Source organism: Haliotis rubra, unplaced genomic scaffold, assembly GCF_003918875.1.
Source record: "Haliotis rubra isolate DU_JTF1 unplaced genomic scaffold, ASM391887v1 Scf13, whole genome shotgun sequence".
In the NCBI taxonomy this organism is placed as follows: Eukaryota; Metazoa; Mollusca; class Gastropoda; order Lepetellida; family Haliotidae; genus Haliotis; species Haliotis rubra.
Window position 1 is genome coordinate 822,234 of NW_025765225.1, and position 24,970 is coordinate 847,203.

The window sequence follows — 24,970 nt, forward strand, 5'->3', positions numbered from 1 at the left end:
CTAAAAAATTTTTACATAAGATTTACATTTACCTTCTGATTACTGTCTGTTCAAGATCAAACAAAGAAATGTGTAAACTGCAAAGTATTACAGCTTGTTCATAATTAAATGTTCTCCCATGGGAATTCTGTCAAACAAAATGTCAAAGATTGATATCAGTGTGTACAAAAATGATTTATGCTATATAAGAAATAGGTACTGGCACATCAAATCTATTGGTATCCATTCAAGTGAGGTAAGAGGGATTTCTGACATGATCAATGGATATTGCCAAGCTATAATGTGATATATAAAGAAATGATTTCTTTCCAAAAAGTCCCTAAGCTGCAAAATGTGTAAATGAACAAAAAGGAATAAAAAGAGTAAGGGAAAAGGAAGGAGAAACATGTTCTGAAGATAAACTTAAAATTCATGTTTGAGTCAGTAAAGATTAGTTAGTTTTGACTGTTCTGTGAGGATCAAAATGTTTTTTGCAAACACCATATTTATAAAGTAAAAACAAACTGGTTCTCCAAAAAATGGGTTGAATAGTAATGATTTACTATTTTGTAAAACACTGATTTTGATTGGTTTTCAAAACTTTACTACATTTGGTAGTTAAATTATCTTTGAAAATTTGAAAAAATCTAAAAAAAAGGAAAGGAACAAACATAAATCTAGATTTGGCATAATAATGTTGTGTTATTAAAAACACAGGAGAAACAATCAAATGAAACAATTTGATTTTAAATTAAAAATATGCAACAGAAATAGACAAGTGTGAGGAAACTGTCACAGCCCGATCAGATAGCGACTACAGTCAGTGTTATTTGTTGTCCCCCGCCGTGATGTTGCTGGAATATTGCTAAAAGCGGCGTAAAACCAAACTCAGTCAGGCAGTTTATATGTTGTCAACATCCAACAGTTTATTAAATGTACAGCACAGACTTATATGGAATGTTATAAAAGAACATTACCAGCCTTCCTCAAATAAACATGTACATCCTGTAGGAACCAGTCTTCCAGTGTAATGTAACAGTGAATTATGCACATAGGAATTAAGAGAACAAGTGAGACATTAATACAAGCTACATCCAAACACAATATAACATAATCCTACACTGAATATAACTGACATTATAGAACAAATGAACATACATCTACTTGAGACAATCATATGGGATAAACAAGCAACAGTATGGGTTATAGCACTAGGGTGAGATATACTTAGGCAGTGATGTTCTATGGTGAGGTTATCGCATATGCCCAGTGTTACATTTACCTGAGGGGTCAGGCATGATGGGTGCAGTCTCCCTCATACAATCAGTCCCAGTCGATTCTAAACTGCTTTCAGCTCATTATGTTTACTAGAAATATAGATGAAAACTTAGTTTTGTCCTTGATAATGGTTGTTACAATTACTTAAGCTTAATGTATCACTAAGTAAAACATTCCTAAATAAAATCCAAACAAAACTGTCCAATCAAAGAGAACCTTTACCTTCACCTAACCAGGTGGGTCAGTTATCATGAAAGCTTCTGATGTCATTTATTGTCTAGTGATGTCATAGCATACCTGGGTGATGTCATGTCTGACTCACTACTGTGAGAGTTCATGTCAAGAGAGATTGCTCTATGGAAATTTATTAATAATGCCTCTCAGGTTTGAAGCTTTCATTAAGTACTTGATCAGCTGAAATTTAAAAACACTGGGAATGTCTGACTAATGCAGTGAGTTCCAAGTAAAGTTACTTTATCAACACTGTAAAATGTAAAATATGTTTTCCCATGAGGCCATCTGAAACTGGATGTTTGGTGTCAGAGCCTGTCCCCTCAGTATAACCGATCAGTCACAATGCAATGTCTACTTGCCTGTAATTAAACACTACACTAGTGATGACTGGCAAAGCAGAAAGAAAGGTTTGTCTAAAAATATATATATATACACAAAATTAACAATTAATATAATACTACTTGATAAAACTTAATCTATCAAATCAACATCCAAGAACTTAGAGACTAGTTTGTGAATCCATCTTCAGACTTCCTGACTTCCACAGCTGTGCAGTACTAAAATAGCCAATTCTCTCAAACAAACAAAATCTCCTCTGCATGAAATTCACAAATCTCTGGAGTATTTCATCATGTGGCATCCCTTCAAATGATTTACTGAGAGATACACTTTATAGTTTGTCTCCATCTTCATTACAAGAGTATTGCATATAGATAGAAAATATTTATCTAAATATGAAATCTTTTTTAATCTTTGCACATCTAAGAAGGCAAAGTTAACAACATAAAACTCAAAACATTTACAAAAGCTGGTATATGATTATATAGCACTAGTACCTTTTACCTCATCCGTTCTAATAATCTTTCTGAGACTGCCCAGCAACAGAAGTAACAAAGAACCAAGTATTTTGTGCAGCTAAATCAGGTACAGTATAATTCTGATTGTCATACCTAGTACCAATATAAAAATTCTGCTTAACAAACACTATGATTATAACCAATAACTGGGTTATAAACCTTCTCATGTGATATCCACACATCCGTCAACAAGGACTTAGCTAAGGCAACAATCTACCGAATATCACTTTCTATACACATCTAAAAAGACAACATGTAAAATATTAACTTTATCTCTAAAAATGCTTTATGCTCTGTTAGCATCCTTGACAAATATAACAGATAGGAACCCCAGATGAACGATGTCTCTTCACAAAAATCTTGTCTGCCATAAGGGCAAGCCAACATTGTTACCAGGGGGCCAGTCACCCCATATATGGCTGATGTTCTACATTCTACCCATCATTGTATTGTAAATTCATAAAGATATCCTGTTCCAGACACAGGTGATGAATGATGTTGCCATAGTTGTTTTAGCAAGTGAGTTATATGTCAGCATACTCACAAATTAGCAATCGAAAGACGACCTAAGACTATAACACAAAATAACGTCCTGACATTTTCATCTTACAAAAAATTCACAGGTATCACAACACTGATGGATACTTTCTCAACAATTAACATATTCAAATTCTGATCATAAGCACCATTAAAAAACAAAGGGGACCATTTTCAGTTTGAAATATCTTAATCCTACCGCCACCATTTTGATTTTTACAAGTACATCTTGTTTCTAGGATTTCTACAGCATGCTTAAAAGACACTGCTGTCTAATAGAATAATAGCCTATGAAGTGTTTGTATATGTTTTAATTCTTGCTTCCACCGTCACCACTGGCAGAGGGTTCTGGTCGGAACTCTTGTTTAATGTCCTCAGGGATTTTGTTGAGATACCACTCATGATTGGCTAATGTTGCCAGAACCCCCTCTGAGTTCTTCCTTGGAACATCCCGGTGGTACAAGATGGGATTTCCCAACATATCTGACAGGGTTCCTCCTATCGCGTGAAGCACAGCTTCTGGGGCACATGTGTCCCACTTCTTACAGCCCTTGCTGGCGAACACATATGCATGAACTTTCCCTTCAATCAGAAGCAGCACCTGTAATTAGCAAATATCAGCATATCACATGGCAGCTTTCGAAATACCTGCCTGCCCGACTGCCCGGGATGGGTTATTTTTAACACGGACTGCCCTCAAATTCACCTGCTCAACGGTCGGGTTAAAATACAGATATATATGTGAAGATATTCATCATATTTCAGGATAATAAATCATTATTAACTCACTCGTAAAAAATAAATGATGAATTTCAATTGGATGATAAACTAGGTCGTTTGTCAAACCTAAATTATTTGCGGGCAGGTACGTTTTTGTCAGGGCTCCCAAGTTTTACATCTAACCAGCCCTGTGGTCTGGCTGAAATTTTGGGGAGTTTCATACCCTGCATGTGGTTATATGTGGTAACAAAACCTATGTTAATATAGTCCTTAATGTAAGTCTTCTGCGAAGTATCCACTTCCATTTAGTGTATGTAAATCAACTCATGCTATGCCCTACCCTTCCTACTTGATCAACTCTGGCCATGCCCTGCCCCTCCTACTTGGTTAACTCATGTTATGCCCTGCCCTTCTTACTTGATCAACTCTTGTTATGCCCTGCCCCTCCTAGTTGATCAGTTCATGTTATGCCCTGCCCCTCCTACTTGATCAACTCTTGTTATCCCTTGTCCCTCCTACTTGATTAGCTCATGTTATGCCCTGCCCCTCCTACTTGATCAGCTCTTGTTATGCATTGCCCCTCCTATTTTATCAACTCTTGTTATCCCCATCCCTCCTACTTGATCAGTTCATGTTATGCCCTGCCCCTCCTACTTGATCAAGTCATGCTCATGTTATCCCTGCTGCCCCTACCCTGCCCTCCTCATGTTATGCCCTGCCCCTCATACTTGATCAAGTCATGCTTTTATCAGCTCTTGTTATCCCCACCCTCCTTTGCCCCTGCCCTCCTCCTACTGCCCCTGATCAACTCTTGTTATGGCCTGCCCTCTCCCCTCCTACTTGATCAACTCTTCTTGTTATGCCCTGTCCCTCCTCCTTGATTGATGCTCTTGGTTATGCCTTCGTGCCAGTCAGCTCATGTCACTGCTTGATCAACTCTTGTTATGCCCTGCCCTCCTACTTGACTCATGCTACTCCCCTACCCCTCCTACTTGATCAACTCATGCAACTCATGTTATGCCCCATCCCCCTACTTGATCAACTACCCTCCTCCTACTTGATCAACTCATGCTCATGCTTCTTGTTACCCCCCCTCCTATCTTCATGATCAACTCATGCAACTCTTGTTATGCCCTACCTACCCCTCCTACTTGATCAACTCATGCTACTCGCCCTACCCCTCCTACTTGATCAACTCATGATATGCTTTGCCTTTCCAACTTGATCAACTCATGCTATGCTCAGCTTCTCCCTCCTGATCAACTCACCTTGTGCCCTGCCCCTCCTACCCGCACCACTTCTGTTGGCTCAACTGCTTCTACTGCCTCAGTCACAGTTCTAGTGGAGTGTGACCTAGTTGTAGTTATGATGTTTTGATCTTTTGTCGGCATCTGTTTTCCAAAGCCATAAGCTCCTGAAATATTTTTTATTCCTGCATGATTAAAACAGTAAAAACAGAAAATATGACTGGACAATTTTCAGTCTTCTTGTTCTTGTTCCCACATTGGTACAATGTGTGAAGCCCATTTCTGGTGTCCCCCACCATGATATTGCTGGAGTATAGCTAAAAGTGGCTAATACTCAGCTCACTCACTCACTCAGCAACATCCTGTGCCATTAGGCATTGATGACCCACATTCCAGCAAGTTACCAAGTGTGACTAGCTGATTCAAATTGGCTGCCTCTTACCAATTCCAAACCAGGTGTGGGTTGCAGCCTGTAAATAATTGTCTTGGCCAGACAATGCAATGACTGACAGTAAGAACAACTCACGCTATCAGGATACACGCTGATACACAATCAACCAAGTCATCAAACTTTGTTACCCGTAGGATGCAAGGGTTCATTTCTAACCAGAAATCCCCAACACAACAACACACCTGTGACTGTACATGGGTAGGCATATAGTCACTCACCTAGACCAATAATTCCCCATATACATCGCCCCATGTTGTTCTCATCCTCCAGCTGGTAATTGTAATACGGTTGATATATAACTCCTCCAACGGCCTTGCCCTTCACTGCCACACCAATCAACACTGTCACATGATCCAGCAGACCTGCAGGACAACAGATGAAACAGATCATGCTCAGGTGGGGTAATATGAATAAATTTGAAAAACAATAAACACAGATAATTTCTTAATGTGTTATAGTACATTAGGAAGCAGTGTAGTTGGGTTTATTTTATGTGACAACTGTACAAGTTTAAAACATTCACCATATACAATTAGTTGTTAGTTAGTCGATACATCAGCAAATTATTAGGAAATTCCAACAAATCTCTAGAATGGTTATTCAAGACTTGTTATACATCACTGTTTCTGCCTATCATAATTTGGAAGGACATAAGAAAACTGCTTTTGCATAAAATTACCAGAAGAGAATTCATATTGACAAGTGGTGCTTAATTGTCTTGATAAAACAGATCGATGTCCAGAACCTGGAACAGTTTATTATCTCTATTTTAACTTGATTTTCCTGATGAACATCGAGGCAATGTTTCAGCTCCTGTAGTCAACAAAAGTCAACCACATAGAACATAAATATTCCTTTCCTGGTACTTGCTTTTGAGAGTAGATACTAGGGTGTTCAGAACTTACAGGACGTGTTAAATACTAATAACAATATCAAGCCTCAGAATTATTTATCTATGTTCAAAATTTCACCTAATGATTTAGATGGTTCAATGCTTGTTGGCTGATATGAAAGTTCACCTGACACAACCTGCTGTGTAGGTGTCTTTAGACCTTTATGCAGAGAGATTTTGTATCAAATGAAACCTGGTAAAACATTCCATTTGAGTGAGATTGGGCTGTAAAATTTCAGGGTTGATTTGAAGGATATCGTTTTACAATCTGAAGGTAAATTTCCTAGAAAATTGTACAGTATTGCAATCAGTTTGGTTGAAAGCAATTACCATGATTACAAATGTCAGTTTTAAATAAATCACAAACAATTTAAACTGTGGGTTTCAACCTTGAACAACAAGATGCAAGGGTTCTGCAAAGGCTATCTGGCGCTGAGCAGTTTCCAGCAAGTTTTTGTTTAAAGAAACAGTGAAAGTGATGTAATGCCTTGTCGTGATGATTTGTATTTCACTCATAACATAAACACAATTTAAGATGAACTTTTAATTATTATCTTGAAAGCAAGTTGCAATGCAATGTGAGAACAGATCTGAAAATAAGACCATTAAAATTATGCCAATTCTGAACGCAATGCACCCAACACCCAGTACTGCATCTTGCATTTTGCATGATATTTGAAAATATTAACAGCATTAGCATGTTACTACACCCCACATATCCTCTGATAACCGTTGACAATAACAACAAAGAGAACAACCTGGAACCTTAACACAAAATCATGCTGAAGTTTGAATGATTTATGAGTTAAAAGACTCAAATTAGCTACAGCAGAGACTATATAATACAATAATGTAATTTTTGGAGTAAAATTGATATTTTATACTTATCCTGACTCATGCTCTTTTTGCTTGTCTTCTTCTTCTTGCGAACATAGTGGAACACTTGTATCTCCCTAATTGAAGCTCCCTTCAATTTAAAATCACTAATTAGTATTCACCACGAGTTACCTCCCTTTCCACAAGCTGAACGAGGGCGCCACCTCTACCCATGTGCCTCACTCTCTCCTCATATACTGAGCCCAACATTTGAATTTACAGGGAAATCCAAAGTGTTATTTGGGGAGGATGGGAGGGCTGACCTCATGAGTCAGGATAAGTATAAAATATCAATTTTACTCCAAAAATTACATATTTTTCCTTATCCTGACTCATGCTCTTTTTGTTTGTAGCATCCTACGGAACGGAGGTGGGAATATCTAATACTTTGGATTTTTAATAATTAGTGATTTGAACTGTGATGATTGTAATAACCCTATGGGAACTTCATAAAGGCACTGAACTGATGAATTCCTGCTGCTAACTTATCAGCTGCCATATAAAAGGTTATTACCATGTACTTATTATGATAAAGTATATATAACATTAATACAATGCTTAAGACTAATAGACTTAAGCTTGTTAATATGCTAGTATAAACTCCTTAGAGTTTGTTAGCTAAAATACTTTAAGATATAACATAGTACTAAGCTTAAGATATGATTAAACTTAAGCTAATTATATAATAGCAAACTCTTTAGAGTTTGTTAGTTAATATACTTATATGATATAGATATAATGCTGAGCTTAAGATATGAATAAGCTTTAGCTACATATATAATAGCAAAACTCTGTAGAGTTTGTTAGCTAATATATTTTATAATATGAGTATAGTACTGTGCTTAAGCTATAATTAACTTAAGCTACATATATAATAGCCAAACTCTGTAGAGTTTGTTAGCTAATATATTTTTATAATATGAGTATAGTACTGTGCTTAAGCTATAATTAACTTAAGCTACATATATAATAGCCAAACTCTGTAGAGTTTGTTAGCTAATATATATTTATAATATTAGTATAGTACTGAGCTTAAGATATAATTAACTTAAGCTACATATATATAGCAAAACTCTGTAGGGTTTTGTTAGCTAATATATTTTTACAATATGAGTATAGTAGTGTGCTTAAGATATAATTAACTTAAACTACATATATAATAGCAAAACTCCGTAGAGTTTGTTAGCTAATATATTTTACAATATGAGTATAGTAGTGTGCTTAAGATATAATGAACTTAAGCTACATATATAATAGCAGAACTCCGTAGAGTTTGTTAGCTAATATATTTTACAATATGAGTATAGTATTGTGCTTAAGATATTATTAACTTAAGCTACATATATAATAGCCAAAAAACTCTGTAGAGTTTATTAGCTAATATGTTTATAGTGTAACCATAGTACTAAGCTTAAGATAAGATTAGACTTAAGCTAAATGTATATAGCAAAATAAACTCCTTAGAGTTTATTAACTAATATACTTTTATGTTAAAAACATAGTACTGAGCTTAAGTTATGATGAAACTTTAAGCTATATATATATAATAACAAAACTCCGTCGAGTTTTGTTAGCTAATACCTTTATAATGTAAACATACTGCTTAAGATATGATGAAAACTTAAGCTAATTGTATAATAGCGAAAACAACCCTTTAGAGTTTGTTAGCTATGATATAAACCTAGTATTGAGCTTATGAAGGAAAACTTAAGCTACATATATAATAGCAAGAACTCCGAAGAGTTTGTTAGCTAATACATGTTATAATGTAACCATAAAGCTTAAAATATGATGAAACTTAAGCTTTAAATATATAATAGCAAAACCCTCTTTTAGAGTTTTGATAGCTAATATACCTATATGATATAAACATAGTACTAAACTTTAAGATATGAATAAGCTTAAGTTACATATATAATAGCTAAAACTCTGTAGAGTTTGTTAGCTAATACATGTTATAATATAACCATATTGCTTAGAAATATGATGATACTTAAGCCAAATAGCAAAAAACTCTTTAGAGTTTGTTAGCTAATCTACTTATATGATATAAACATAGTACTAAGCTTAAGATATGAATAAGCTTAAGCTACCTATATAATAGCAAAACTCCTTAGAGTTTGTTAGCCAATATATTTTAATAATATGAGTATAGTACTATGCTTAAGGTATAATTAGCTTAAGTTACCTATATAATAGTAAAACTCCGTAGAGTTTGTTAGCTTAATTAACTTAAGCTATGTATAAAATAGCCAAAAAACTCTGTAGAGTTTGTTAGCTAATGCATTTATCATGTAACCATAGTATTACTCTTAAGATATGAATAACTTAAGGTAAATATATATAATAACAAACTCTGTAGAGTTGTTAACTTATATATTGTATGATGTAATAATCATAGTACTGTGATGATAAAAGGAACTTAAGTAAATTATATATAGCATGAAGCTATTTAGTATTGTTATAAGATAAGTAAAAATCTGTTAGATTGACTTATCTTCTCCGAGGAACTGTCAGCTGTTGTGCGAGGACCATGGGATCGAATTGGTGTATACCTGAGACGTCCTCGGTGGTGATATCTCTCAGATAATGGTTTGCAACCACCATATCGGATTTCCAGAAATAAACCCTCCATTATTTCAATCACATTTGTATAGAAGTTAGCGCTATAATATCATGAGTATTAAGCTCATGGAGGGTCGGAATAGGTCCATCCGCATATGCACGTAGTATGACAGTTCTGATCCAAATGGAGATATAGTACATGAGACTTCACTCTGCGTAAGTTGATGATAGAGGAAATAATCTGTTGCATTTTTTCCTCCTGTTTGGTTTGGTGGAGATAAATTTACAGTGCTCTTGCTGGCCATCTTGATAGAATCATCGTATCATGGGGTCCAAGTATGTCATCCAGGCGTGTTCATAAACCTCACTTGTGAGGTGTTGGAGCACTATATTCATATCCCCAGGTTGGGCGGAAATTTCCGTTTTATTCTCCAAACAGAAGTTTAGTAGGTTTACTAACCATCTAGTTGTGTTAGTAAAGCTTGATGAAATTCAGCTGTAGTCTGAAACGCTGTGGATTTAGATCCACTTGTATCTTTCGTCTAGGTAATTAAACCAGCGAAGTCCTTGGCGATGTAGGTGCACAACCAGGTGTGTCTGTCCTCGTTGAACTTTATGTAAAATCGCCTGACTGCCGATCCCTCGTCTTAACTTGACAGGGAGGTCTCTAACTGAAGAAAAGGCAGTCTAATCATGAATGTTCAGGTTAACTGGACTGTAATGAGGCTTGCTCGTTCACTAATATATAGTTGTCACTTGTGACGTAAGTCTTGAACTGTGAATAGAGATCGACCTCTGTGTAGGTCGTTGTCCCTCAGCGGTCCAATCAGAACAAGGCATTTTGATTCTGTATAATACCCGCTGTGATGTCACCGGTGTAGCGGAAAAAACCCACCTTGAATAAATTCTTGTCGCCGTTGATATTAGCATAAACGCCGGTCTTCACCGTAGCTTCCCGTTATCCGAGTGACCACGTGTTTCGAGGGTTAAAGGTAACCGCTGAAACCTCCGGTATGAAATATATCTCGCTCTGTAATTTTATGCTGGGTAGGTTATTTTCCTGGTTGTCGTGAAAGTAATTTCAGTTTTGAATATAATTCCGACTTCCTTATATATAAGGGTATAAACAACTTGCAAGTTGTGAGCTTGTAGACTGTATACATGAATGTATCGTCATAATTGTAGAATTAACGCTGAACTTGTACATATTTCTTCTCAGAAACTTTGACGATTAAGAGTTATACTCGCTGTAACAAGACTGCTGTTCAATTTCGATATTGAATTGTCTGCAGATATGCGTAATGGTCACGCATGTAGATAATCGTATCGTCAGTCCGGGATTGTATATTAACAATTTATAATGGAATAGTTGATTTCTGTGAAGATCTATGAAATGTCGTTGACTAATAATACAGCGACGTTCTGTGTTGTAAATAGCCTGAGCAATTATCTTCGGTAGGCTTATAGGATCGCATCTGGCATACAGTTGATAATCAACTTATGCGGCGTCTTGAACGGACTGACGAGTAGCTATATATGACGAAAGTGGCTAGTATATGGAAACCTTGGAGGAGACTTCCTCGGTGAACGCCGGAGACTTCGCATGGAAGTTCTCGAAGTATCCCTTCTAGATCTTCTGGGTGAAGTAGACTTGGAGCCACTTAGCCTTCGCGACCATCGCGAAGGTGTCGAGTCAAAGCCCGATTAGTATATATATATATATATAAATATATATATGAGCTTTGCTTCGTGAACAGCCTCTGTGTTTAACAGGATGTGGGATCGGGCGGTGGCTTTGCCTAAGTCGGGCCGCATGGATCATCTTATCATATTCAGAAGTCGTCGGTTACTGGAAGTCTGGTGATAAGTGTCTAATTGGTCGCTCTAGATCTATTTAGGCCAGCTTAACATCGCCTCGGTCATGGATTCAACAGAACCAATATAACGATTGTAGTTCTTATACTTGATATCGATGATCAACTTGTCTATGGGTTGATCTTCTCGAGAAGACTTGTGAGGGGAACGCTGATAGTTTCGCTGGCTCTTGTATAGTCCCTCGATGTCCTTCTAGATGATGATGATCTGGATTCAGGTGTCCAAGCGCGCATGCCTTCGCTGAAGCTTCCTCTCGTCCGGTCCGGGGAACGACGATATGACCTTCGCCAGGAAGGCTTCCGTGATGTCTGATGGTCCGAGTCCACATCTAGGGATGAAACCGCATAAGGTGATGATCTATCCTGCCTTCGCGAAGTCCTTCGCGAAGGCTGTACATCTAGGGTTCTTTCCGCCTTCGGCGAAGGCTGTACATCTAGGTCTTTTCGCCTTCCGAAGGCCTTCGCGAAGGCTGTACATCTAGGTCCTTCGTCCAAGGTGGTCCGTGACTTCCTTGGCGAAGGTGACATCGCCCTGGCTGCTACGTTGACGGGGTGCCTCTGGGGTGCTGTCTACGTTGGAGCCTTCGCTGGCTCGGACCCTGCTACCGCGAGATATTGGTCCTCCATGATGTTCATAATTTGTCGCATCATGTCTTCTGGGATGGTCTGCGGCGAAGGTCGCCGGTGCTTTATCTGCGGTGTTAATGGAGGGGTCCACCGAAAATCGTCCGACATCAGTGTAGAGGCATCAGGCTGCATGGTGATCTCTGCTGATGTCGTTGTAGCTGTCCCCGGTCGTTTCTTGTAAATGCGTCGTCGGGATGATGATCAGCTGATCATCGTAGAGGTCCAGGTCATCGGCTGGAACAATCTCGGTTGAGAAAGTCCTAGTAGACTTCGTTGATTTTCCCTCAGAGGTCGGCGCTGCCCTGGGTGTGCGGCGTCTGCGTTGAGTGTTGGTAATGATGGGACCCTCAGGACGATCATCGCATATCTGCGTTGGTACATCAGGCTGCATGCTGATCTGTGCCGACATCGGTCAATCTTTGATGTACATCCGGTATGATGACCGGCTGATCATCATACAGGCCCAAAACTTCGATGGGAGCGGTCCGGTTGTTGAGATGTAGTAGAAAAACCCTCTAGTCTTCTGCTGCGGCGATGGGATGTCTGGGGAAGCAGGATGCTTCTTGGAGATGGCGGACTACGTCCCACACCTCTCCACCACTCTAGCGAACACCACCACGGGAGAGTCGGCCAACAGCAGTAGACTGGCGAGGGTTCCGTGTATCAGTCATACTAGACTCTGCATACAGCGACCTATCTGCTGTCGCGTGCCAAACGCAAAGTAAATATTAATAAAAAGGTAGAATTGGATAAATTAGTACCGCGAACTGCAATGTGAATATAATAAACATGGCCCGTTACATCATATTAAAGGCGGATCAGCAGCAGCATAAAAACGTAATCTGCAATAGTACAGAATTTTCATCAACGTAATCCACTGAAACAAACACGGGCCCCGTGAAAACTGTAGAAAAAGCGACTAAATAACAATATATAATCGCTTGAAGGATACTAGCTAAACCTCTATAGATGTCTATCACGAGGTAACTAACTAAATATAATTCAAAGGATATAGTGTGTCGGAGACACAGGCTCTCTCACGTCCAGCTCACTGGGCGAAGAAGGAGAGAGTGAGGCACATGGGTAGAGGTGGCGCCCTCGTTCCCGCGCTTGTGGAAAGGAGGTAACTCGTGGTGAATACTAATTAGTGATTTTAAATTGAAGGGAGCTTCAATTAGGGAGATACAAGTGTTCCACTATGTTCGCAAGAAGAAGAAGACAAGCAAAAAGAGCATGAGTCAGGATAAGGAAAAATTTATATGGTCTCTGGCTACAGATAGAAACTAAGGGTTGGGTAGGTCAGGCATGAGAACAGTTGAGTGGAGCATATCATTTATGGGGCTAGACAAAGTAACTGTTGGCAGAGGAATGTGGGTAGGGCATTTGAAGTCTCGAGTGGACATCTGAACTGCGCAGAGAGGCATATCAATTATCATCTGTGGATCTGCTGAGTGGACATGTTGAACAATTAGAACTGTGGCTTGGGCAAAGGGTCTGTGGGGAACTGTGTTTGGAATATTCAGGCCTACCAAAGAAAACTTTCCCAGAAAACGCAGAAAAGCCCACATTAATTGTGGAAATAGCAACATTACATATTACCTCGCTACTGAAACAGTAAAAACGTCAACGAAAAACTATCAAAACTGCAACATTTTTGTATCAGCGAACTTTGACCTTTACTGCGCATTCACATTACGATCCGCGCTTCTTTCAAGTTTCCAAACAACCTTGAATCACCTTGCATAGTAAAAGTATTGAATATGTCGAAATAATTGCTGTCAATCATTTCAAACAAATGGAAAGTAAATTAAACAAGTGTGCACACAAGTAAGATGGATGATATGCCAAATAACACAACAGAAATACTTAAAAAAGGGAATGTAACTTTTGTCCAATCTGGAAAATGTCAAAATGCTGTCAAGACTTGCTCTTCCATGTGCGCATGCGCAAAATCAAAGTTGCAGGCTCTTCGTTTTGTTTGTACAGTTTTAGCGATTTGAAGATGCCGGTTTTACTGTTTCAGTAGCGAGGTATTATGTTCATGTTGCTGTTTCCACGATTAATGTGGATTTTTCTGCGTTTTTCTGCACAGTGGGAAAGTTTTCTTTGGTAGGCCTGATATTGTGGGATGCAGATTATGATTTGGGCAATGAATCTGTGATGGTGGAGGAAACAAAGTATTCAAATCCTGACATTAATTAATGAAACTATATCAGTTTCAATCCATTCCTACTAATCTAAAAATAACAAACTAAAGAATAGAAAGTTATAAACATTTCAAAATGATTCCACAAATTTACCAGCTAGTTATACTGATTCACCACACATACCAACTGCAATAAAATCATGTTCATACTATTTCAACAAGCCATAAAAGATCATAAAATCATAAGCGTATTAGCAGACAAATGTCACCATGGTTTGATTGGGGAATTTTTGACAGTGTAATATTGAGATTTATGTATACAGTACAGCCCAAAGAGCACTTGTTTTTAGAAGTTTCAGGGAAGGGGAAAGTTGATAGGTGGGTGAAATGTACTAGAGAGTTGTCCAGAAGTCTGAATAACAACCCGTCACTGGTCAGCCCTTTTCAAGATAACACGGTCATAAATACTGTCAAGATGTGAATATAATAATGTCAATGGTTCAAACAAAGAGCAACAGAAGGACAGGTCAAGTTCTGCCATTGTGACCCATGATTTGTGAAGGCTTTGTTAGAGGTAACTGTCATAAGCAATTGAAAGCACAGCAAGTCAACACCATGCATTCCATCTACTTGACAATGACTAGGGGAGGTAACTCATCCAACATACTTCCTGCGCTACTGAGATCCACTTGTGATCCAGGTCTCTGTGCTTTCATTTTAGATGCACCTGCATATTTAGGCATCTATTACAATTGTTGGACAGCAGATTGATAACAGGAGTGGCAGTATAAGTCATTACCAAAGCATTTAATTTCCAAAGCAATTGATAAACTATCAGGTCAGATCAATTTTCATGTTTTACAAATAATTCACTCAGTGTGAGTCTTCACTTTCTTTCCTAATTTGATTCAGTAAAGGTAAGAGTAAAAATGTACAGATTTTGTTAAACTAGCAAATTCAAACATGTGTTTATTAAACCTATCTTTGACTGCTTTTTGTAAGAATACAAGAAAATATCCTCAAATCAAACATAGATATCATACCAAAAATTCTGTAAAACAAGAATGGAATTGGTCTGACCAGATAGATCCTCTAAAATTAACTAAGTGTCAATACTTCTGGATGTTAACAAGGTCAAGGAGTGCTTACCTATTGTAAATTCTGATGTTCCATCCAATGGGTCTACCCATATGACGATCTGCAAACAGGAAGATATCAACATATAATACTTTTTTGTCTATGAACCTCACAGGCACCTGCAATCTTGGTCCAACTCTATGAACAAATAAAATCATGCTTACTGCAAAGATTTAACAACGAAGAAAAAGGAGACTTTCCAGGTCCTTCAGAATGGCTCATGTAGGATTGGAATCTGGAAACCCCTTTAATCTTTAACTTTTAACATTAGGGTTATGACAAGGATATATAGCCTTTCATGCTTACTTTCATTCATTTGTTAGATGATTAAAAGATAAAATTGATTTCTTAGATTTAATCTCTCATAACAGAGAACTCTACATTAATGATGCTTTGCAGTGAAACTAATAACCCAGGTACATGCTCCTAACAACTACCGGTAGTGTAAGGATCTCTGAGGCAAAGGCAGTGCAAACAGTACAAATCAAACATCACATTTGCCTAATTGAGATGGAAAACACTTATTCAACACCTCCTTACATCATCATCCTGGACATTGGACAGGTTTTCAGGACACGTCATCTTGAGGACCTCTTCGTCCATGTCTGACTCAAGGAAGTCATCTTCAATCTTCTCTGTTGGATCTAGTTGCTGGAAGAAACAGTTCATTAATAACCAGTCAAACATCCTAACTTCAAACTTTGCAACATCAGACAAATGTCATTCCGCTCAGATTTGAGACATGCTGTTATCCCGAATAACCCACTGTCAAATATATCAACACAAGAAAGGCCAGTTATAGGCAATGTAATCATGAGGTTCTAGATAATGCTCATAAGGCTGTAGCTAGACAGGGAATGTCACTATATCATATGCTACTCAACATGATAAATTAAATGGGAAATCTACTTCCGCTGGGGTTTTGTTTTCAGCAACAGTTAAAACTGTTTTTGAGCGATATAGAAGGGGAAAATTGTTAATTATCTCTACAATATTACATGTTTGACTGTATAGTGCGAGTGTTTTGATACAACAGGCATGCCCTACTTTTACAACATCTCTAAATATATACAGCCAACAATAGGATTGAAAACATGCGAGACCTTGAGACTGCTTTGACTGCAATGGCAGGTTACTGATAGAAAATGCATGACCTGCATGAGAATGCAACAGTTTATGAAATAAATTATCTTGTCAAAAGGTAGGCTGAATGATATTAACATATTGGATTTATTTTCTGTTCATGAAATATTGTACTGTTATCCAATTGAAAATCCAATATGCCAGAATATATGTGAGGAACATTAATATCTTCATTGGTCAGAAGTCTGTGACAAGGTCAGTGAGTCTACTAGCCCTAACTTTAATAAAAGTGAGCATTGATAACAAAATTATTGGTGAGACAGGTTATTAATACACAGGTATTAACTGGTCGAGTATAGTACTTCCTTAAATTGTTTTGGGTATGGTCAATTACATTGTACAAACCCTAACATTTCCAAATCTTCCAGCTTTAACTTCATGCTCATGAAATGAATCCTATCCTTAATCCTGAAAGATTAATTTACCTACATGCAATATCAGTCAAATTGAGATAAAAAAGAAAAGTTTTATGATAATGATGTTCAGTTTCACATATCTAAAGGTAATCTTTGAAGCAAAGTAACAACAAAGAAATCATATCAAAGAAAGAGATAACAGACACAACATCTCCACTCGAATGTGTCCTGATAGAACACAACATTGTTTGCTTTATCTTGAACATGTAGATGCAGATATTTACATGAGTAACACTGGTACAAACAGTGATGAGCATATTCAAGGCAATCCATGCCCACCTTGCTGAAATAAGATAAGACCCAATCCATTGTTATCATGACCTAACATTATGCACATAACAATCTAATGATAACAATCTAAACAGACTATGTGGCTGGCAGTTCTCTCATCCTCCAGTGTCTATGACCACTCAGATGTATACAAAATGGCTTGCATAAGTAACATGTTGTCACATCAACATTCAACAATAAGCAATTTATCTACTACCAGAAGTCTGTAAGAACCCAAGTAAGCTCAGCTAATAATCATCCACTAAATTCTCCTTAAAATGGTGCACAGAGTCATCTTTGGGGTAATAGACTTAGAAATATAGACACAGACTGCATCAAGTTCAAGACATAAAATTCATGAAGGGCTTGTGACAATTCCATGTGGACTACCAACTGGACATTTAGGTACCAGGGGTAGATCATTTCTTCAGTTTCATTTCTGTCTTGCAAATAAGGCTATTCCAACCATTTGTGACACCAGATTGATGCCGGTAATCAGCATGGATACATGTATCTTATCGTACAAAGCACACTTATACATTATAAGTTATAATTATCACTCCAAATTCACACATACTTTAGAGTGTGAGTATGGGTTTACACTGCTTTTAGCCATATTCTAGCAATATCACGGCAGGGCACACCAGATATGGGCTTCACACATTGTACCCATATGGGGAATCAAACCCGGGTATTCAGCGTGAGGAGTGGATGCTTTAACCATCAGGCTACCCCACCAGCCACAGACCCCACAGGGAAAGCATGTTTGTATGCCAATGTACCTTATCTTGCATATTATCAAGGGAAGGGTGAAACACCTGAACTTCCTACACACCAAAGCCCAGCTGGCTACCGTCTAATCAGCTGATAGTGGAAATCTTCCATGGCCAGCTGGCACTCTCTAGTATTCTTCCTTAGTTCAATTAACTTTGGAATTTTCACGGGCAACTCGTGTCAAGGGTTAGGCTTCATTCCTTTTCGAGTCAAATAGTTTTGCACTAATGTTACAAGATTGTTGGTTTCATTTATTGTTACACACACAATAATATTATACAGGATCCTTATAAATAGAACAATAAGTAAACCCAACATTATCTAGAATATATTCAACTTCGTGATAGCAGTGATAATACGGTAGGTGTTATACTCAATGTGTGTTTTACATATGACTTCAAACAATACAGGTCCTAGCCTTTTCCCATCTCCCCTTGAAAGAGGACTATGATGAGTTAATAGAACCATGGCTGCCGTGATGTTGCTGGAATATTGCTAAAAGCGGCGTAAAACCAAACTCATTCAGTCAGTAATAGAACCATGGCTTATGCCAGACTAAGTTAAACTAAGGGCAAAACGACTAAGCTAACTATAAGACTTGTGCAAAGTTTGTGGTACTGTGCATGTTTGTGTAGTATTGCCTTGTAGGCAGTTTACCTCTTCTCCAAAGATGGCCACTTTAGGGAACTGTCTGTGCAGTGATGCAATGATACACCGCTGGGCAGACCTGTCTGCTTCAGTCTGCAGGTCATTCTTGCCCTGAAACAAAACGGTTATACACTGATACAAACAGGAAACATTTGATCTGTTATTGACATTATATCAACATCACCACTTGTTACCACATATAATTGTTGTAATAACTACCATGGCCACTTACAAAGGGGTGATTGTTAAATGTGTTAAAACCACACACAAGTTAAATTGTTTTCAGAGATCAAACAGATAGGCCTAGTTTGTGCTTATTGGAACAGGACATTGAATTAGGTGGCTGCAATAAGTAAAGATATGCTGGTTTTACTCTGCTTTCTTATATCCTACTAGAGACAGAGTCATTGTGATTAACAGACTCTAAACAGTGTATTCATGTAGAGACTTGATTCCTGGTCTTTGACGCTAGGAGTCAATGCAATAACAATTCGGTTACCCCTACATCCCTACTTGTTCAAGTCTACTTTAAATTAACACACACAGAATAACTTAGACAATATATTTCTTTAGACTTTTTCACTGGAAGTAGTCCCTCAAGTGATTGTGCCACTGCTCCTTATTCTAGTGTTTGAACTTTTAATGACTCTGACTGACAAAATAGAGTAACTAACGGAAATTGTTAAGCACTCATGCCTCCCGCCTAAACATAAATAGTAAAGATTTCCCTGTTTTTTCTGTTATAGTCAGATGGTTAAATGTTTCCTAATTCTTATTCTGTTCAGACAGGTTGTAATGTTGTCAATCTACAATGTCCTACTTTCTCTCAACCATCATTTTGGCACCAGGTATTTCATACCTATTTTCCATTAAACCCATCATCAAATAATTAATCACTAACTAAAAATACCAGCATTGTAATATTTGATGTCCAAATACACACATTTTCCTTTCTGTTGTGTACTTTTGTGACTGTTTATACAGCCCTTCAGTGGAGACGACAGACAATTCAGCATATCACAACTTGTGTGGTACATGCATGACCAAAGGTCACCTTGATATCCAGCCAGATGATGAGGGAATGTCTCAAGGACATGCATATCAATAAAAATGTCATCTTGCAAGGGTGCTGTACTGTTATTCCAGTTGCATGATCCAGCAGGTCATGACTCCTGCTCATGACCTAGTTTGTTCTCACATCCATCATGCTGAGTCACTGGAAACTGGGACACTCTAATCTGAGCGACATTTACCTATAGCACCTACAACGTTCTACATGCAGTGTTCGACATACTGTACAGAAACACTGAAATTCACACAATAAGTTGGATTTACTTTAGGTCACTGTCCTCTTACAGGGCTTGATTTAGTGCTTTGCTACTTGCACTGGTGCAACCCAATATTACAAAGTGCAACCTAGTTATTTGTCTAACTTGCATCAGATGCAAGTCAATTTTGAGAAATATATCAACAATAAATCTAACATTACAAGCATAATTATGTCAGCTCATTTGTCTTCTAAACTTTGAATAATTCAATAGCATATTTCTTTCATTGCATATTGCAATAAAGACAGTGCAACTGGAATTTGGCTGGTGCAACTGGGTATTTATCTTAGGTTGCACCTGGTGCAAGTAGGTTAACGTCCCTTAAATCGAGCCCTGTCTTAGTGAGTGATTAACATAATGAATGGTTAATTCCAAAATCTCATCCACATATATAAGTACACACACTCACATCTCCAAGCAAACACTCAACAACTGAATCACCACATCACACGTTTATCTGATAACAAAATTACTAATTGAACAAAAAAATAATACCAGTGTTTCAGGTTGCCTGATTGTAACACATGTGGGCTGGTCTTGTTGATAGGTTCAAATAATATTTGTTAAAAGTTGCAAGTTTCAATGAGTGAGTTTAGTTTTACCCCGCTTTTAGCAATATTCCAGCAATATCACGGCGGGGGACACCAAAATGGGTTTTATACATTGTAACCATGTGGGGAATTGAACTCGGGTTCTCGGCATGACGAGCAAATGCTTAACCACTAGGCTACCCCACCGCCCGTTCAGTGAGTTTTCTTAAGGAGATATCATGAGTTATATCCAGTATGTCCATTGCTAATTTTAAACTCACAGTTTGTATAACCTAGACATGGTGAGTAGGAAGTTCCAGATTCTAACCTGTGATAAATACTAGGTCTAGTCCCAAACCTGATCCTTGGTCCCTTAGGTTACCAGAAACAGTGATGTTTGCTTAGCCTATCCTGTCTAACAAGGACATCCCCATTACCCCAATAATGCTATGTCATTATGACTCTCAAACATGTCAACTAGTCTGCATTGAACTTTTTGAAATGATAATAATCTAGGTCACTGTCGATTTGAAAATGGGAGTTGTAGTGCTTTCTGTTGTACTCAGAATACTTATTAACTAAAACCTCAGCTTCATACTTCACAACAGAGGCATATCGGGGAAATGTTAATGTGGTTAAGGGAAAAGAGTAAACATGTTTGCATCACAGCATGCAGTGTATGAAATAAGCCCAAACCCCAGCCAGACATCAGGGCTGGTAACTTCAAAATGTTACCAGCCTAAAATGGATTTAACCAGACTGACTGACTGAGTTTAGTTTTACGCCGCTTTTAGCAATATTCCAGCAATATCACGGCGGGGGACACCAGAAATGGGCTTAACACATTGTGCCCATGTGGGGAATCGAACCCGGGCCTTTGGCGTGACGAGCCAACGCTTTAACCACTAGGCTACCCCACCGCCCCCGGATTTAACCAGACCAGACAAAGATATGAATTAGATGTATATATAACATCTAAATTTTTACCAGACCATCGAGCTGGCTAGCTCTAAATCTAGACCATCCATCTGAAATCTAACCAGTCTCGGGCAGTCCGACGGGCCTTATTTCATACTCTGCAGAATGACTAAAAGTATTGAACTTTTTCACACATGTTAACCTCTTATGCATAAACATTGATACAGATGATTGCTGAGAATGGCGGCAAGACTTCTGGGCCTAGATTTTCGAAGCTCTCTTAGCGCTAGCATAGTCATAAGTGCCATACATTAACATTAACTTATGACTATCTTAGCGCTAAGAGAGCTTCGAAAATCTAGGCCCCAGTGCGGAGTTAAGCAAAACTCACTCAAATCACTCATTCATCTAACTGAATGAACCTCACACAGGAGTCACATATAAAAATTAGTGTGTTTTCATGTGTGCCACAGTACATGTCTTGTTTGAGTGGCATTTTAGAAGTTGAGACGTACAATATATAACAAGTTTTATGGATAACAACTTCTTTATTTTCGTGAGTGCGACGTTTCGTTATTTTCGTGAGTGCAATGTGTTATTTACAAAATAGACTGTGATTGTGGACAATGCTACATAGGTGAAACATCCCGACCCATCAACACCCGAGTCAAAGAACATCGCACCTCTGTTGCTAATTCCGACACCAAATCAGCTATCTCTGACCACATCAAAGCCAACCCCAATCATCAAATAGAGTGGTCCGACATCACCATTCTCGCCAACAACCAAACGGACTTCACTAAACGCAAGCTCACAGACGCCATTCACATCAAACGCCACAAGCCTACCATCAACCGTGACCAAGGATACTTCATTCCATCTGCTTATGATCCACTCCTCCACCAAGCCCAGTCTATTGTATAAACATCGCATCCATTGTATAAACATCTCATTGTAACTACATCTCTGGCTTCCATTCACTATCCTTTATGTACTTACTGGCTTCTTCAGCTCACTGCTTAGCCAATCATGGCAATTATGTTGTTTCCTTTGTCTATTATGTTGTTTCATTGTTATATACAGTATATATATGCAGCTCCTACACTACATGTATCACTCTTGCTTGACAACGGTACAAGAATCTGTATCGAAACGTCGCACTCACGAAAATAAAGAAGTTGTTATCCATAAAACTTGTTATATACAGTACATGTCTGTTAAATATGGAATCTAAGTGTGCCAATATATATGAAGCAGTTAGTATTCCTTACTATTGAGACTAATAATACTATTTTAGATTAGCAAATTCCATGTTTATGTTTTTTGCACTGTGAAATACGTGTTTTCATTTAGATATCATCTATATGGCTATGTTTGATTCCAGGTGAGGTGAGGTGAAATTGGGTTTAACGTTGTGCTTGAGAATATTTCGCTCGTATGACGACATGCATGCGTGTGTATGTGTATGTGCGGCTGCTTGTGCTAGCACAGACTGAAGCTGGTTTTATAGTGCTAGCCCACTGAGATACCATGCCGCAGTGAATCATGAATACCCCGCTCAGACACATTATACTGACTCCGAGCCGACCAGTCCTTGAAGTACCCATTAATGCCGAGCGCCAGGCAGGGACCAACAAGTACCATATTTTAACGTCTTTTGGTATGACGTGGTCGGGGATCGAACCCGCAACCTTCCGATCTCCAGGCGGACACTCTAACCACTACAACACGGAGGCGGTCTATGATTTCAGAATGTCCTTCAGACACCAGTAGAGGATCTAACAATTAACACAGAAACTGATGTTTGAATCACAGACAGGACTCAACCTAACAAAAGTACTAGAATCTGTACTTTACTAAAAAAATGATATCCCTAATATAACATGTGGTACATAATGGGTGGGTCACACTGACATGGCTGATTATGTATCATTGTACTCTGTTGAAATGGAACATTCACAATACTATCAAACCCACACAGCTAGATATCTAACAGACTTTTGATGATATCAGACACTCAAGCAACATGTCAACACGTCACAAATATTTTAGGAACATTTCAATCATCATCATGATCTAAGTCGGGCTAGTGCAACATTGTACTTTGACTTTTGACAGTTCTTAGTGTTTTTGTCACACCTTCATGCACTACTCACTCACTCAAACCAAAAATATAGAGTTCCACATAGCAAAGCTGACAACCAAACACTGGCAGTATAGCTTGCTATGGTTGCTTTGATTACTGGTATATTATAAGTATATGTCTTTTTCTTACAGATTGTCCTACAGAGAGTTTTGATGTGTAAAGCTATATAATCAAACACCTCACTACATCAGTTATAGCAGCATATCAACATAACATGTAAAATGCAATGAAAGGCTTGCATTAGTCCTGTCTGTTCTTATTTCAGTATAAGGTTTATATCATCTAAAATCATAAAAAGTCCTGTTATGTGATAAGCCCTCAACAACAGTGAGGTCAGTGAAGCAGAAACATTTCTTGCAGGCGAACAGTGCTGAATACGCCAGATGTTGTCTGCTATTGTTTGCAAACATTGCAAATAGTCAATGTAATGGCCATGTTAATATAGTTTTGTTTATCAGAACACTTTTATCCTGGATAAACATCTAATATGTTAATATATCACACATGGTACATGCTTAGTTGCCTGTAGACGAAAGTTAGTTAATTACAGTTTGGATTTAATTTTTAACTGAATACATAATTTAAATGGAAAGGTGCAAATAAAATTGGTAGATGAATTTCACAAAATGTAACTAAATCCAGTACCCCTGCTTTACAGCAAACAATTAAGATATGGCTATATATAATTTACTACAAGCTAAATAACCTAAGCAATTAACTGGTAAGCCAAATTAGAATTTCAAAATAATTTCATCACGAAATATAGATCTGCGAATCCCAATATAAATTACAATCAATCAACAGTGGTCAATCTATACATCATTTCATGTGAAGGATGGACCTGACGCGCACAATTAATGGGTTAGCCTAACGCTATCTAAGCATTGAACTACTGTAATGTCAGCATTGAGACCTTCCCCTAAATGCGACCTTGGTGACAGTTTAATTTATGAAGTAATTTGATCATTTTACCTTCTCGACGATCCCCAAATCTCCTTTTCTGAGTACATTTCTAATAACTGTTCCTGCACGCTTTGATACAGCGACTGAGGATGAAATTATCCGCATCAAAAGTGGAGCAGTGGCAGCCATGATGTATCACGGGTAAACAGTCGGGTGTGAATGCTTTCAAAGTCGTGATCGACGCGGTTATGGGTCAACCCTTTATAAGATAAGAAGTCCTCAGCTAGTGAAGGCGAATGCCATTCTCATACATGCTGTCATGATATGCCCCAAGATCACCTCCAGCAGACATAGTTAGATGTATGACTTGGTTCTTTCTTATATAACATCACCCCTCTGTGTTATTTAACTAGTCTCTGAAATGAACATATTTTCAGAAAAAAAGTTCATAGTAAACAAAATAAAATATAATGA

The 24,970-nt window shown here is 38.0% G+C and overlaps 1 protein-coding gene across 1 annotated transcript; it reads right to left on the reverse strand.

Annotated features, from left to right (window-relative positions):
* Positions 1 to 1,104: 1,104 nt before the first annotated feature.
* LOC124267083 (3'(2'),5'-bisphosphate nucleotidase 1-like) lies at positions 1,105 to 24,862 on the reverse strand. Its single transcript, XM_046701915.1, has 7 exons — positions 24,566 to 24,862; positions 18,681 to 18,782; positions 15,961 to 16,071; positions 15,433 to 15,481; positions 5,522 to 5,665; positions 4,874 to 5,019; positions 1,105 to 3,486 (listed from the first exon to the last, which is right to left on the reverse strand). The coding sequence occupies exons 1-7, from the start codon at positions 24,683 to 24,685 to the stop codon at positions 3,196 to 3,198; spliced, it is 963 nt and encodes a 320-aa protein (XP_046557871.1). The 5' UTR covers positions 24,686 to 24,862; the 3' UTR covers positions 1,105 to 3,195.
* Between the last annotated feature and the right edge of the window lie 108 nt (positions 24,863 to 24,970).